Source organism: Crocodylus siamensis, chromosome 8 (genome assembly GCF_052110815.1).
Source record: "Crocodylus siamensis isolate JL-2025a chromosome 8, ASM5211081v1, whole genome shotgun sequence".
Lineage (NCBI taxonomy): Eukaryota > Metazoa > Chordata > Crocodylia > Crocodylidae > Crocodylus > Crocodylus siamensis.
Genome location: NC_143402.1, coordinates 51,993,498 through 52,008,100, shown reverse-complemented (window position 1 = coordinate 52,008,100; position 14,603 = coordinate 51,993,498). Strand labels below are relative to the sequence as shown.

The 14,603-nt window shown below is 56.4% G+C and overlaps 1 protein-coding gene across 9 annotated transcripts in view; it reads left to right on the top strand.

The window, feature by feature from the left end:
- L1CAM (L1 cell adhesion molecule) overlaps window positions 1-14,603 on the top strand; it is a 30,692-nt gene that overhangs the window by 8,964 nt on the left and 7,125 nt on the right. For 8 of the 9 annotated variants that reach the window (XR_016443930.1, XR_016443929.1, XM_090060707.1 and 5 more), the window contains 16 exons: window positions 116-247; window positions 463-606; window positions 1,651-1,762; window positions 2,655-2,821; window positions 3,842-4,001; window positions 4,091-4,230; window positions 4,964-5,068; window positions 7,280-7,477; window positions 7,913-7,983; window positions 8,221-8,443; window positions 9,766-9,881; window positions 10,107-10,347; window positions 11,077-11,199; window positions 11,395-11,571; window positions 12,176-12,298; window positions 12,768-12,944. Coding sequence is in view for 7 of the 9 variants with exons in the window: in XM_090060707.1 (XP_089916833.1) it covers window positions 116-247; window positions 463-606; window positions 1,651-1,762; window positions 2,655-2,821; window positions 3,842-4,001; window positions 4,091-4,230; window positions 4,964-5,068; window positions 7,280-7,477; window positions 7,913-7,983; window positions 8,221-8,443; window positions 9,766-9,881; window positions 10,107-10,347; window positions 11,077-11,199; window positions 11,395-11,571; window positions 12,176-12,298; window positions 12,768-12,944 (2,409 nt within the window). In the remaining 2 variants the exon portion in view is untranslated. Of the gene's footprint in view, window positions 1-115; window positions 248-462; window positions 607-1,650; window positions 1,763-2,654; window positions 2,822-3,841; window positions 4,002-4,090; window positions 4,231-4,963; window positions 5,069-7,279; window positions 7,478-7,912; window positions 7,984-8,220; window positions 8,444-9,765; window positions 9,882-10,106; window positions 10,348-11,076; window positions 11,200-11,394; window positions 11,572-12,153; window positions 12,299-12,767; window positions 12,945-14,603 lie in introns of those variants that run through there. The other variant, XM_090060712.1, reaches the window with a different exon arrangement.

Sequence of the window (14,603 nt, the reverse complement as noted above, 5' to 3'; positions counted from 1 at the left end):
GTGGGGGCTGCGGGTCAGGAGTTGGGGGCACCCATATAGAAGGGGGCTGCAGGTCAGCAGTGAGGGGCACTGCTCTCACCTTGCCCCCCTGCTTGCCCCCCTTGCTTGCTCCCAGCGGCTCCATACTGGGTGCGGCGCCCCCAGAGCGGGATCTATGCCCCAGGGGAGAACGTGCGCCTCGTCTGTGATGTCTATGGGAAACCCAAGCCCCAGGTGACATGGCGCATGAATGGGATCCCCTTGGAAGGTGAGTCTTTGTGGAGGGTCCCCTTGGGTTGGGAGTGAAGGGCAGCAATAAGCGGGGGTGCAGGTTGGGAGTGAGGCACTGCAGGGCCATGGTGGGGCTGCAGGTTGGGAATGAGGGGCACCATTGTTGAGGGCCTGTGAGTTAGGAGTGAGGGGCACTGTGGGGCTGTGGGTCAGGAGTGAGGGGTACCAATCTCACTCCCCCCCGGCCCCCAGAAGTGGATGCAGACCCCCGGCGGGCTGTGCGGGGTGGGGCACTGATCCTGGCACAGGTGGAGCCCAACGACACGCAGGTGATGCAGTGTGAGGCTGGGAACCGCCACGGCCGCCTGCTGGCCAACGCCTATGTGCATGTGCTCGGTGAGCCCCAGCGACCGGTGCCACAACGACTATGGCCCCTGCAGCTGTCTCCACAGCAGCCATCACCAACTATCCTCCTCGTAGCAACCACACAACAACACAACCCTTGGCCATGGGAGCTGTCTCTATGATGGGCAGAACCCAAGCCATGGCAACAGCTCCCATGGTGATAGTCTACCCAGGCACTCACAGCTCCTTGCTGTGGTTGTTGTCTCCATGGCAGCCATCCTCTGGCAGCAGTGCCCCTGGCCATGGTAATTGCTTCTATGGCAACTGCAGCAACCGACCACCACCCCCACATGCTTCCGTGGCAATGCTTCCGTCTGGCAACTATGACAACTGCTTCAATGGCAACCATGGATCCACATCTCCTGCCCATGGCAATTGTCTCCATGGCTACAGTTGCCCAGAATGGCAGTTCCCCAGCTGTGACAACTGCTTCCATAGCAATTGTCTCTGACAAGCACAATACCTCAGTTTATGGCAGCCACTTCTATGGCAACCATTATCTAGCAACCCCAACCCCAAGTGTTTCCATGGGAAATATGTTCCCAGCCATACCCTGTACCCCCTCTGGCTATGGCAACAGCTTCCACCGCAACCAGCTGCCAACAACCACATCCCTTGGTCATGGCACCCACTGCCATAGTAACACTTCTGGCAGCTGCTTCCTCTGGCTGTGGCAACCATCTCCATGGCAACCTTCCCTGTCCTCCCTTCCCCCTCCCCAGGTGACTATCCCTTGGCCATGGCAACTGCTGCCCTTGCAGCCACAGGAGCTTCTCCCATGGCAATGGTCCCACTTCTGCTGTGGTAACCAGGTCCAGGATTCCCCCCCCCCCCCATCTCTATGGCAACCACTGGCCTTGTCTCTGCTGTCCTGACAACATCCCTGAGGCCTGGGGGATGGCCTGGTGTGTCAGTGAGTGACCCCAGCCACCATCACCAGGATGACAGCCCCTCCTTAGCAACAGGGGGGCATGGGGGACTGGAAGGGGGGCAGAGCCACAGTGCCCCCACCCCAGTGCCCCCCTCCCTCCCCAGAGCTGCCGGCCCAGATCCTGACGACTGATGGGCTCCAGTACACGGTGGTGGAGAACGGCAGCGCCTGGCTGCACTGCCACCCCTTTGGCGCCCCAGCGCCTGCCCTTACCTGGTGAGACACCCCTGATGCCTTGCCAATGCCCTCACACCTGCCCTTGCCTGATGAGACCCCTGGGACCCCCAGAGCCCCACCAGCCTCCCCTAAACCCACCATACCCACTCATCTGGGGAGAAGCCCCCTGGGACCACCCCAGGACCACTACACAGCTTCCAACCCCTGAGGACCCCCTCCCCCAGAGTTCTCTACACCCGCTGGCTCCTGGTGAGAGCCCCCACATGGGACCCCATGCCCCCTCCACAGCACCCCAACACTCTACCATGTCCTTACCTGGTGAGAGATCCTTAGGACCCTCCTAGAGCCCTCCCAGGAACTCCCCATGGCCCCCCAAGACCCCTACATGCCCTCCAGAACTCCCAACCCCTCCCATGACCCCTACCCTCATTTTGAGTGGTGAAAGCCCTCCTGAGAGCCCACCCAGGTTCCCCCAGAGCCCACTTTTACCCCCACATGCCCCCCTTTTACCCTGCCATGGAATTCCCCGCTTCCTGATGTCCCCTCCCATGACAAGCGGATGGGGGTGTGGAGCCTCATACTGTGGGGGTGGGGCTGGCTTTGGGGGCAGGTCTGAGCTGTGGCCCCTCCTTTCCCTTCCCAGGTGTCAGAGGGCAGGGAAAGAGGCCTGGCTAGAGATGGGGACAGGGTTTGGGCTAGGGACAGGGTTCTGTGCTGCTTTTGCCCCACCCTCCAGGGCTTAAGGCCTAGGGGCAGGGCCTAGGACTATGGGTGAGGCTCCTGGTGCTTCCTATCTCCCCTTTCCTGCCCAAGGGCAACACAGGGGGCAGATCTAAGGCCAGGATTACAGAGCTGGGGGTGGGGCCTGGGGCTGTAGATGAGATTTTTGGCACCCCCTGACCCTCCCCCATCCCTGTTCCCCCTCCCACAGGCTGACAGAGGGTCAGGTGCCAGCACTGGGTTTGGATCGGGCCTTCATCTTCACCAATGGGACCTTATGGTTGAGCGGCGCCCAACTCGGCGACACTGGCACCTACACATGCCATGCCCACAACACCAATGGCAACACCTCCATCACCGCCCACCTTGCTGTTAAGGGTATGCCCTACCCCTCCCCATCCCCTGCATGCACTGGGGCAGTGACTCCCATCCCCCAACCACTGCCACAATCCCAGCATGTACTGGGGCAATACTCCTTATCATTCTAGCGTACGCTGGGGAAGCCATTCCCCCGCAGCCTCCACTACCACTGCCACCATCCCATCCTGCACTGGAGCAGTGTCCCAGCCCTCCAAATCCTGCTGGATACTCTTCCATTGTCCTAGCATGTGCTGGGGCACGGCCTCCCACAACCATCCCACCATGTGCTGGGTCAACACCCTCTACCACTCCAGCATGCACTAGGACAATGTTTCCCCACCCCCCAGCCATCCCAGCATGCACTCCAGCAACTCCCCTGCCCCTAACCTTTTTGCCTAGTTCTTCCATTATCCCAGCATGCACTAGGGCATTGGCAGTGACCATTCCCTCTGCCCCCACCATACAGTGTACAATGGGACAATACCTGGCCCCCCAGCTATCCCAGCAAGCTCTGGGGTGACACAACCACCCTTACAAACACTCTCCTCTGTGGTCTTCCACGCTCCCAGCATCCACTGAAGTAAACCCCTTCCCCAGTTCAGAATGCACTGGGATGTGTTCCCTCACCAATCGTAGTAAGCACTGAGGCAACACGCTACCCCCTCCATCCCAGCATGCTCTGAGGCAACATCCCTTCCCCACCCCCCTGCACCTGGCTGTCTGGTCAGTCTTCTACCATCCAAGCATGCTTTGGGGCAGAATCCAGGCCTGGCTACCGCAACCTCCCTAGCATGCGCTGTGACAGTGAACACCCCCCACCAACACTACCACCATCCCAGCATGCATTGGAGCAGTGCCCCCACTGAACCTTTTTACATTATCTTCTACATGCCCCGCTGTTTACCAGCATGTTTTGGAGTAAGAGGTTGCTATCCTTTGCCACTGGGTGGTGAACAAGGTATTTTGGTAAAGTGCCAGCTGCCCTACAGTATTCTAAGAACGCTTGCTGACCCCTGACTTTTAACCCCCACCCCCCAGTGGCCACGAGAGTGGAGCTGACCCCCCGCAGTGCCACGGTGAAGAAGGGGGAGACGGTGACGTTTGTCTGCAGGGCCTGGGCTGACCCCTCCCTGTCCCCTGCCACCCTGTCATGGGACCGGGATGGGCAGCCACTGAGGGAGACCTCTGACAGTGACAGGTGAGGCCTCAGGGCACCCTTGGGGAAGCTCACAGCCTGGGGACACCATTGGGGGAAGTTTGCAGCATTCCCCCCACCCCACCCCACAGGCTGGCGCTGGAATCGCAAGGCGCAGGTACCGGTGTGCTCACAGTGGCTGGTGCTGACTACTGGGACCAGGGCCGGTTGCGGTGCCAGGCACGCACAGAGCTGGATGTTGTGGAGGCTGAAGCCATGCTACGGGTCGTGGGTAAATCCCCCAATCCTGATTTATTACCTGGGGGTGGGAGGCAAGGCCCTGAATCATGATTGGTCCTCTAGGGCAGTGTTTCTCAACCTGTGAGTCACAACCCAAAAGTGGGTTGCAAGAATATATGAAAGGGTTACGAACAAACTTTAAAAATGGGTTCTCCTTTAAAAGAGAAAAACCTGGGAAACAGTGGCTTTTTCCTGCAGGCTGGCAGAGCTCCAGCCTGCAAGGGGTGGCCTTGGCCTCCCACCCCACATCGTCCCTGCCCCACACACTGGATGCTGGGGTCTGTGGGCAGTGCATCGGGAGTGAGGGGCATTGGGTCAGGATTGGCCATTGATGTTTACAAGTGGGTCCTGGTACAAAAATGGTTGAGAACCACTGCCTGGAGGAAGGGGGGGAGGGGCTAAATCCTCCTTGGTTCCACAGGGGTTCATGTGGAGGATCCCTAAATCCTGATTGGTACCCCCCGAAGGGGTGGGGGAGGGCTTCTTAATTTTGATTGGTTCCCAGGGCATCATGTGAGGAGTCCCTGAATTCTGATGGGGGTGCCTCTGGGGGTGGAAGTCTGGGTCCTGAGCCTGTGGGGGTGGTCATGTGGCAAGTCTAAATCCAAAGGGAGAAGCGGATTGGGGCCCTCATCCTGGGCCCAACTAAGGCTGGAGCAGGTGGGAGTGGGGGGCCCCTTGGCCCCAGCTGTGACCCCCCCCCGGTCTCCCCAATCCTTCCACAGGACGACCAGGGCCAGTGTCAGAGCTGCAGGTGTCAGAGCTGGAGGCTGGACGCTGGGTGACACTGAACTGGATTCCAGGGGATGAGCACAACAGCCCTGTGGAGAGTGAGACCCTCTTGGGCCCCCCAAACCCTTAGGACCCCCTAAATGCCCTCATATCTCCACCCCCTCACAGTCCCCTGTAATCTCCCAACCCAACCACAGTCTCCCCAGACCTCCCAGGACCCCCCCCCCAAGCTGTCTCAAACCCCCAGCCTCATAAAACAGCCCCTGACTCCAGACCTCCTGAAATGCTTCAGTTCCCCCAGACGCCCTAACTCTTCCAAAACATCTCCAGACCTTTGTGATCCCCCCAACCCTCTCCAGCCCCCTGATTCCCAACTCCTCCCAGGCCCATCTGATTCCCCAAACCCAGCCCTCCCAACCCCAAAACCCCTGGACCCCCAAAATTTTCAGACCCATTTGGACCTCCCCAACCCAGCCCTCCCAGACTCCAAATCCCCTGGACCCCTCTCACCCCCCAAATCCAGCTCCCTCAGACATGCACCAACCACTACAGCTGCCCTGAGCCCCCAAAACCCGACCACTACTTAAGCCTCCTCACCCTGCCAACCTCTTCCAAGATTCCTAAAAGTACTCCCTGACTGCCTCCAACATTCCCAACACCCACAGAGGATCCTCCAAACTCCCCTGACCCCCCCAACACCTCCAGATCCCCCATCTCCCCCCCAACCCCTGTGGTTCCCCCACACCCTCTAACCTCCGCAACCCCTGCCTGGACCCTCCAACCCCCAGGTCCTCAAGTCATCCATGAGCCCCTCCCAAATCTTTGCAGGACCCCTAAACACTTGCTTACCCTGTCAGCCCTGTCAAACTCTCTTGGCCCCACCTAGACCCCCTACAACTCCCTAGGACCCCCAAAAATCCTTCCAACTGCCCCAGACCCCCCATATCCCCCTAATTTCCCCCAAACTCCTCCCTGGATCTGTCAGCCCCCTAAGGACCTCCTAAATCCCCCATTGATTCCCCCAGATACTCCAGCCCCCAAAAAAACTCCCCTTAGACCCCTCCAAAACATCTCTCAGCTCTCAAACCTTGTCAGACCCCCAAGCCCCCCATATCTCCCCCAAACCCTCCTTGGGAATCCCCATAGCCTCCCTCCAAACTACCTCAGGTCCCCCTATCCACCCCAAATCCACCAAGGACCCTTAAATATCTATAAACTTCTCTGATGGGTTTTGGGGGATCCTGAATTATTGGGGTATCTGGTGGGTTTGGGGGAACCTTGAGTTTCTGGGGGGCCCTGATGGGCTTTGGAGGGGTCTCTGAGTTATTGTGAGGCCGTTGGAGGATTTTGGGGTTGTCTCTGGTAGGTCTTGAGGGAGCTCTGGATTTCCGGAAAGGAAGGGGCACTGGTGGATGTGTGGAGGCCCCAGTTGCTTTTGGGTGGTCCCTGAATTATTCAGGGGCCTGGCAGGTTTCATGGGGTCTCTGTTGAGTTCTGGGTGCTCCGTCAGTTATTAGGGGGTCTTTAGTCGGGCTTGGAGGGTCCTTGGCGTTTTGGAGAGTCTGTGGCAGGTTTTGGGGATCCCTGAGTTAGTGGGGGGTTCTTGGGGAGCCCTTGAGTTTCTGAAGGGGCCTTAGTAGCTCTGAGGGACTTGGTTTTGGGGGGTCCCTGAGTTAGTGGAGGCATTTGGCAGGTGTTGGGGGTCTCTGAGGTTCTTGGGGGGACCAGAGGGTTTTGGAGGTTCCTAGAGGTTTTGGGAGGGCTGCTGGATTTTGCGGGGGTTCTGGGCATCAGATTGTCTGATGGATTTGTGGAGGGCTGGGGCACTTTTGGGGGTTCCTGAGTTATTGGAAGATACTGGTGGGTTTTCGGACGTGTCTCTGGTGTTTGGGGGTTCCCAGTTTTTCCGTTTGGGGTCTTGAGGGACCTGGATGCATTTTGGGGATCTCTGGTGGATCTTTGGGGTCCTATTTTTTCAGGGTGGGGGGCCTGGTCGGTTTTGGGGGGTTCTGGTGGGTCTTTGTAGTTCCTGAGTTTGTGAGTGGGCTGGTGATTTTTGGGCCCTCTGGTGGGGGGGAATCTGGTGGTTCTGGGTGTTTCTGACTTATTGGAGACTCTGGCATGTCATGGGGGGCCTGGTGGAGTTGGGGGGCTCCTGAAAAGTATTGGGGGTCCTGGTAGGTTTGGGGTTAGTCTTAGGCAAGTTTAGGGGGTACCTGAGTTATTGGTGGTGGTGGGGAGCTCTGGTGGCTCATGGGAGGGCCCTGGCAAGTCTGGACAGGGCTTCTGATGTTTTGGAGTCCCTGCAGAGTTCGTGGTGGAGCTAGAGGAGCAGATGTTTTCACCAGGGCAGTGGCGGGAAGTGGCCGTGGTGCCCCCGGTGCCCCCACAGACCCGTCTGGGACTGTCTCCCCATGGCCGCTACCGCTTGCGTGTGCTGGGTGCCAATGCTTATGGCCGTGGAGATCCTGGCATGCCCAGTGCCCCCCTCACCACCCCTCCTGCTGGTAACATACTTTGGGGGACTTTGGGGGCTTTGGAGAGGGCAGGGGTTTCATAGGATATTGCGGGGGGTCAGGGAGGTTGACATGGTTTGGGGGGATGTGGATGCCCAGTGGGGTTTAAGGGGCTGGGACTTGGGTGGGGAAGTTAGGGGGATGAAGAGGTGGGAGGGGTTTGGTGGGTAGAAGGATGTTGGGGAGATCTGGGGGGGTTGAGGGGGCTGAGGGGAGGTTGGGTGGGAAAGGTAAGGGAGGGGGTCTGGAGGAAGTACTGGGGGGACCTGGGGGTTTAGGGGGCTGGGAAAGATGGTGTGGAGTGCTGGGGTTTGGGGAGCTCACAGAGGATGTTGGCGGGCCCTGAGATGGGGGAAGGGACTGGGAGGCTCACGAAGACCTCATGAACTTGGGGTGTCCCTTGACACCCCGGACACCTCCCTTCAGCACCTGACCGGTTCCCAGCTGGGCTGCACGGTGAAGGCAACCAAACTGACAACATGATCATTACCTGGGAAGTAAGTGACCCTCAACCACTGACCTCTGACTCCCAGGCCTGAGTTAAGTGGGCAGTGGGACGGGGGTGTCACTTGGTGGGTGTCTGGGGACGGGGACCGGGGGTGTCCCAGTCGTGCGTGTGTGTCCTGGACACCCTATCTGAGTCTCCGAGGGCCACGAGTCCCTCATGATGGCTATTGGGGGAGCGTTCCCCAGCCTCCCAGAGCCCCCTGCAACTGCCCTCCTCTCCCCCACAGCCGCTGCCCCCCGAGGACTGGAACGCCCCTGAGCTGAACTACCGTGTACAGTGGAGACCAGCAGGCAATGGGGGGCTCTGGGCTGAAGCCATAGTGACAGCCCCCCCAGTGGTGGTGACCCCCACACCGACCTTCACCCCGTATGACCTCCGCCTCCAAGCCCTGAACCCTGCTGGGAAGGGGCCTGAAACACCCCCCACCCTTGGCTACTCAGGAGAGGATGGTAAGTACCTGGGGAGGAGGGGATGGGATCCCATGTGTGGATGCATGCGGGACCCAAGGATCTGGGTCTTATACACACATACGCACATGCACATGCAGGGAACCTAGGGGTCCAGGACACGCACGCACGCACGCACGCACGCACGCACGCACGCACGCAGGCACGCACGCACACTGGGGCTTCCCCCCCAGTTTCATAGTTTTATAGACTGGAAAGGCCAGAAAGGACCTCGGAAGATCATCAGGTCCAGCCCCCTGCACCAGGCAGGAAAGACAGCTGGGGTCAAGCAACCCCAACAAGGTGACTGTCCAGGGTAGGTGATTGAACCACCTCTGGAGGGAGCTTATTCCAGTCTCGACACCCTGGCTGTGAAGACGTTTCCCCTAGTGTTGAGCCTGAAACGGTCTTCCAGGAGTTTGTGGCCATTACTCCTGGCTTTCCCCAAAGGTGCCCTGGTGAACCGTTGTTCATCAAGCCCTTGATATGCTCCCCTAGCATAGTGGTAAGCTGCTACCAGGTCCTCTCTCAGCCTTCTTTTCCTCAGGCTGAAGAGTCCCAGATCCCTCAAGCCTTTTCTTGTATGGCTTGCCTTTTTAAGACTCTGATCATATGGGTAGCTCTTCTTTAGACTCTCTCAAGCTTGTCCACATCCTTGTGGAAGTGTAGTGCCCAGAATTGGATGCAGTACTCCAGCTGTGGTCTCACCAGTGCTGAGTAGAGCAGAAGAATCACCTCCTTGGTTTTGCTGGAGATGCATAAATTGATGCATGCCAGAGTGTTATTTGTCCTACTGGCTACAGCACTGCACTGCCGGCTCATATTCATACTGTGATCTATTATTACCCCCAGGTCCCTTTCGTTCATGGTGCTAGTTAATTTGGTGCCACCAAGCCTGTAGGTGTGTTGGGGGTTGCTTGTCCTGAGGTGGAGCATTTTACATTTCTTCACACTGAACTTCATCAGATTCCAATCCGCCCAACTTGCTAACCTGTCTACATCTGCCTGTATCTGTAGCCTGTCTTCAAGTGACCATGCTCACCCATAACTTGGTGTTGTTCATGAATTTAGCCAGTGACCGCTTCACTCCCGCATCCAAATCGTTAATAAAAATATTGAAAAATACTGGACCAAGCACCAACCCCTGCAGGACACTGCTGCCCACTTACCTGATTTGCAGTTAGTGCTCATGGGGGCAGGGCTCTGTGACCCCAGCTCAATGTGGGGGTTGCTGGGATGCCTGATAGAGGAGGGGCTAAGAGCCTGGGAGAGAGAAATATGGATGTGGGGGGCCCTGATATCTGACCCATGACTTTGACCTGCAGTGCCTCTTGCGTACCCTGAAAATGTGGGCATCGAGCTCATCAACAGCACCAGCGTCCTTGTGTCCTGGATCCTGTCCAGCCATGAGGAGCTGCGGGGTCACTTGCGTGGCTACTGGGTATGGGGGCTTTTGGGCACTACTGAGGGGCACTGTCAGGCTGTATGGGGGGGCTACAGGCTGGGAGTGAGGGTCACCATGCATAGGGTCTACAGGTTAGGAGTGAAGGGCAGGAGTATGGGGGTGTGTTGTTCAGGAGCAAGGGGAACCACAGGGTAATGTGGGGCACCAATAGGAAAGGGACTAAGGGTTGGGAGTGACACTGACTTGTCCCATGACATCCAGGTGCAGTACTGGCGTGAGGGAACAGCGGTGAACCAGGGGCACCGGGAGACCCCTGCACGGGCCTCAGAGCAGGATTTGGAGGCCAGAGAGAAGCTGGAAATGAGGGTGCTGGGGCGTGCAACGCAGGCAGTGCTGGGAGGGCTGCGGCCCTGGTCTCACTATGTTGTAGCCGTCGCTGTCTTCAATGGACGCGGGGCTGGGCCCTTCAGCGAGGAGATGCACTTCAACACCCCGGAGGGAGGTGAGATCCCCCCAGGATCCTCTCAAAACTCTCTGAAGCCTCCCGACTCCCCCAGGACCTCTTAGACCCCTCTTTTTCCCAGCCCTCACCCCCCAGACTCCCCCAATACCCCCTGAGGGAGGGAAGACCCCCTGGATCTGTCTGACCCAGCCTTACCCCCTCCAGAGCCCACCCATAGAGGTGAGTGCCTCTGCAATAACCCCTGAATATCTCCTGTTTAGCCCCCACCTCAAGACCCCTCCTAGATTCCCCCCACAGCCACCCCTGCACCCCCCGCCCCAGACCCCCAAGGATGGGGAGAATCCCCTGGACTGCTCCCTGCCCAGTCTCCCCATAGCCCCCCCCCCAAACCTCCTGAATTTCTCTCCTGTACTTCCCCCTCCGCCCCGCCGATCCCCTGAGGAAGTTGGCTCCCAGACCTTTTCACCCAGACCACAGAACTACAGCAACCCAAGGTCCCCCCAGCCCCCAGTCTTTAGGTCTCCCCAATGCCTGCCCCCCGTGGGTGGTAAGGGCCCCCAGAAACACCCCCCCATTGCCCAGAGTCTCCCCTGTTCAGGCTCCCCCTAGGGAGGTGAGTCCCTGCAGGGCCTAATCCAGACCCCCCATCCCAGGAACCCCCAGGGAGGTGAAGGCTCCCATACTGCCTCCCAGACCCCTCTTACACCCCTGGAGAGGTGGGGGCTTCCCCTCAGTCCCCTGCCCCCTCTGACTCCCTCTCTCCCCCAGTGCCAGGCCCCCCAACCTGGCTGCGGTTGCAGCGTGTGTCAGACTCGGAGCTGGCACTGTCCTGGGCCCCCCCACGGCACCCCAACGGCCTGCTCACTGCCTACGAGCTGCACTACGGGCCTGGTGAGGGGCAGAGCTAGGTTGGGGGGTGGGGCTATGATGGGACAGGATAATAGGAGGGGTGGGACTGTGGGATGGGGCAGGGCTAGAGCAGGGGGGCATGGGTCTGGGGACAATTACAGTCTCTAGGCTGGTCTGGAGGGTCCTACCCCCAGGGGCAGGTTGTGGGGGCCATGCTGACCTGCACTGTCCCCCCAGTGTCATCCCCTGCCAATGCCTCGGGCCCAGTGGCTGTATCGTTCCTGCCTGAGCAGCTCAACGTCACCCTGCAGCTCCCAGCACCACAAGCCCACTTCCGATTCGCACTGCGGGCCTGCACCCGTGCTGGCCCTGGAGAACCCGTGGTGCGCCTTGGTAGTACTGCCCCTGAGCCAGGTAAGCCCCACTTTCTCCAAAGCAAGCCACACCCCTGGGTTGGTTAAACCCTGGCCCCCAGCAAAGCTAGCCCTGCCCCCAGAGCCTGGTTAGCCCCCACTCCTCCCCGAAGCTGGTTAAGCCCAACCCCCAGCAGAGCTAGTCCTGCACCCAGAGCCTGGTAAGCCCAGGAAGCCCTACCCCCAGCAGATCTAGCCCCCTCCCAAGCCTGGTAAATCCAGACCCCACCTCAGACCACCACCAACCAGTGTTGTGCTGTTGGTAAATTCCAGAGCTAACACTCCAGCCTCATCAAACTAGGCTCTCTGCTCTTTTCCCAGCAATGAAGGTGGACATGACTGGTGTCTAGTACCACTACAATGCCTGGTGGGGAGAGAATGAGACAGGATTAATTGCTCCCCCATTAATATTCCAGGCAAAGGGTAGTGTCATCAATAAGGTCCAGAATTAATGCACCCCACCCTTTTCAATTTAGGCTGTCTGCCCCTTTTTCACCAACAAAATGGGGACAGAGAGGTCTCCTGATGCCACCCTAAAGCTTTGGGGTGGGATTGCAACATGATTAATTGCCCCCCTCCCCAGCTTATTGCCTCTGCCACCACAGTGCTACCCAACCTGGACAATGTGAGTGTGGTACAGGTGGGCAACGACTTCTCAGTGCTGAGCTGGACGCCCAGTGGAGCCCAGCGCAATGTGGAATTTGAGGTCCAGTTCCAGGCCAAGACCAGTAAGAACTGGGCTATTGGGACCAATAGGGCTGAGGCTGTGGGGGGCATTGGTTTCCAGGGAGGGGTTTGGGAGTCCTAACCCTGGGGTCAGTGGGGCAGGGGAGGGCTCAATTTGGGGCTGATCCTGGGAGTGGGGCTGATATGGGCTCAATCCTGGGGTCTGTGGCTGGGGGGACTGGTCTAAGTGGCCAAATTTTTGGGGTCACTGGATGCTGGGGCTGATATGGGCCCAGTCCTTGAGTGAGTGTCTAGGGGGAGCTGAGCCTGGGGGGTTCACTGGATGGGAGGGGCTTGACCCTGGGGGGTTGTTAGGGAGGGCCTAATCTTGGAGTCTCTGGCTGGGGGCCCCAATCCTGGGGCCATTGGTCCTGAGAAGTCAATAGCTGGGGGAGAGGCCCCCAATCCTGGCCTGATTCTGGGGAGGGTAGGAAGCATCTGAGGTGCCATGCGACCCTCCCTTCTCCACAGCTGCAGAGATCTGGCAGGAGCACTGGGAGGTCTCAGGACGGGCTAATTCCACCCACGGCAGCTACCACCTGCGTAACCTGCAGCCAGGCACGGCCTACTGGGTCCAGTTCGTGGGCAGGAACCACTCAGGAGAACATGTGCCCTTCTGGAGGGGTGACATCCACACCAATGGCACTGGTGAGGCCCACACTGCCCTCCAGAACCAGTCACATTCCACCCCAGAGCCAGCCACACTATTATACTCAACCTGGCTCCCCCCTTAGAGCCAGCTGCAGCATATTTATACCCAGCTATGTTATGCAAATCAGCAAGACTTTATAAAAGGAGGATAAGGCAAGGTGCCATGTTTATTGATTACATGAGTTAGAGGTTTAGGCACACTATTCATACAAACACACAGAAAACATGATACACATCATTACACACAGGCATACACAAAATAACCATTTCATCCACACACACACCAGATATAGTTACCAGAAGTAGTTGCTCAATATCAGCCCAGGGTGGCCAACTCAGGCTTATTGATGATTTGAAGATAGCAGATTTAAAGATAACAGCTGGAACTGGGTGAACAGATGCATCTGTGCTCCGATGAAAGAGCAGTAGAGAAAGGGACTCACCCAACTTGGCATTTTCAAAGTGTTCTTTTATAGAAATTGGCATCCTTTGTTTCAGTGCTTTGGGGTTTTTCCATACCCAGCTTCTGTTTTTGCGGTTGTTCTTCTTTTGTCTTCAGCTTATCTTAGCCTTGGAGTGTTCTTGCTGCCCATCTAGTAGAATTTCTTCTTCTGTTATCTCCTTTGTGCCCTCAAGCTTCAAAGGGATTCTTCAGCCGTTTGTTAGTTACTTACTGGCTGGTAACTTTCATTTGGCACCTTGTTGCTTACATAAACAGTTAATCTTCTTCTCCTCCTATCTCTATGCCATTCTCTCACCATTCACCCTTTTACACACACTCATACATAAAGGCTATGCAGAGTTCATTCACTTATGTCAACCATAAAGATACAAAATGGAGTTTTCAAGTTGCTTACAGGACAAGACTAACATGGTTATATTTTACTATTATTACACTCTATGTTAATATCAGCTACATTAGTACTAAACTAAAATTTGTCTGATAAGAAGATATTTTGTTTTCAATTGCAGTTCTTAAAGTTTTAGATGCATTGATTTTATTTAACAACACATGTAACACATGACAAGAAATAATAATATTGTTTCTTGTAATAAAGTTTATAGGGTGCAGCATGATATTAAGAATAGCCATCCCTGAAGGAGCCCATCTTGTGAAGATGTCATACCAATGATATGCTAACATTTGTTTGGCTTGTTCTGAAACTTTCAGGATTTCTTTACCTAGATGCAATATAGAAATATGGTGCACTTGTGCGTTATTAGAAGTGGCAGTGGTTATTGGGTTATTTGCAAATTTTGCATCAGAAGGTTGAGTAGGGTTGTCTGACTTCTATGGAAACATTAAAATTTAGCAAATTGTTATTTTTTGTACTTATATCTTGAATTATTTGTTTTGTGAAATAATAGGTGGAAAGTGGAGTTTGAATAACAGTGACATTACACATGCAGTGCTGCATGGGAGGAAATTAAGCATTTTTCCCTTGTCAGATAATTTGTTTGAGTCCTACCACACACATAATTCATTTAATTAAAATCCAGTTTGGTTGTGCTATTATCCAATTCATCCCAATAACATGTGGATAGTCTGTTGCTCTGGAATAAGCAGGGTTCTTCCAAGAATGGCAAAGTGGGACATATCCACTGATTATCAGTCTATTTACTAAACATACGATGATCAACAACTTTGTTTTGGTC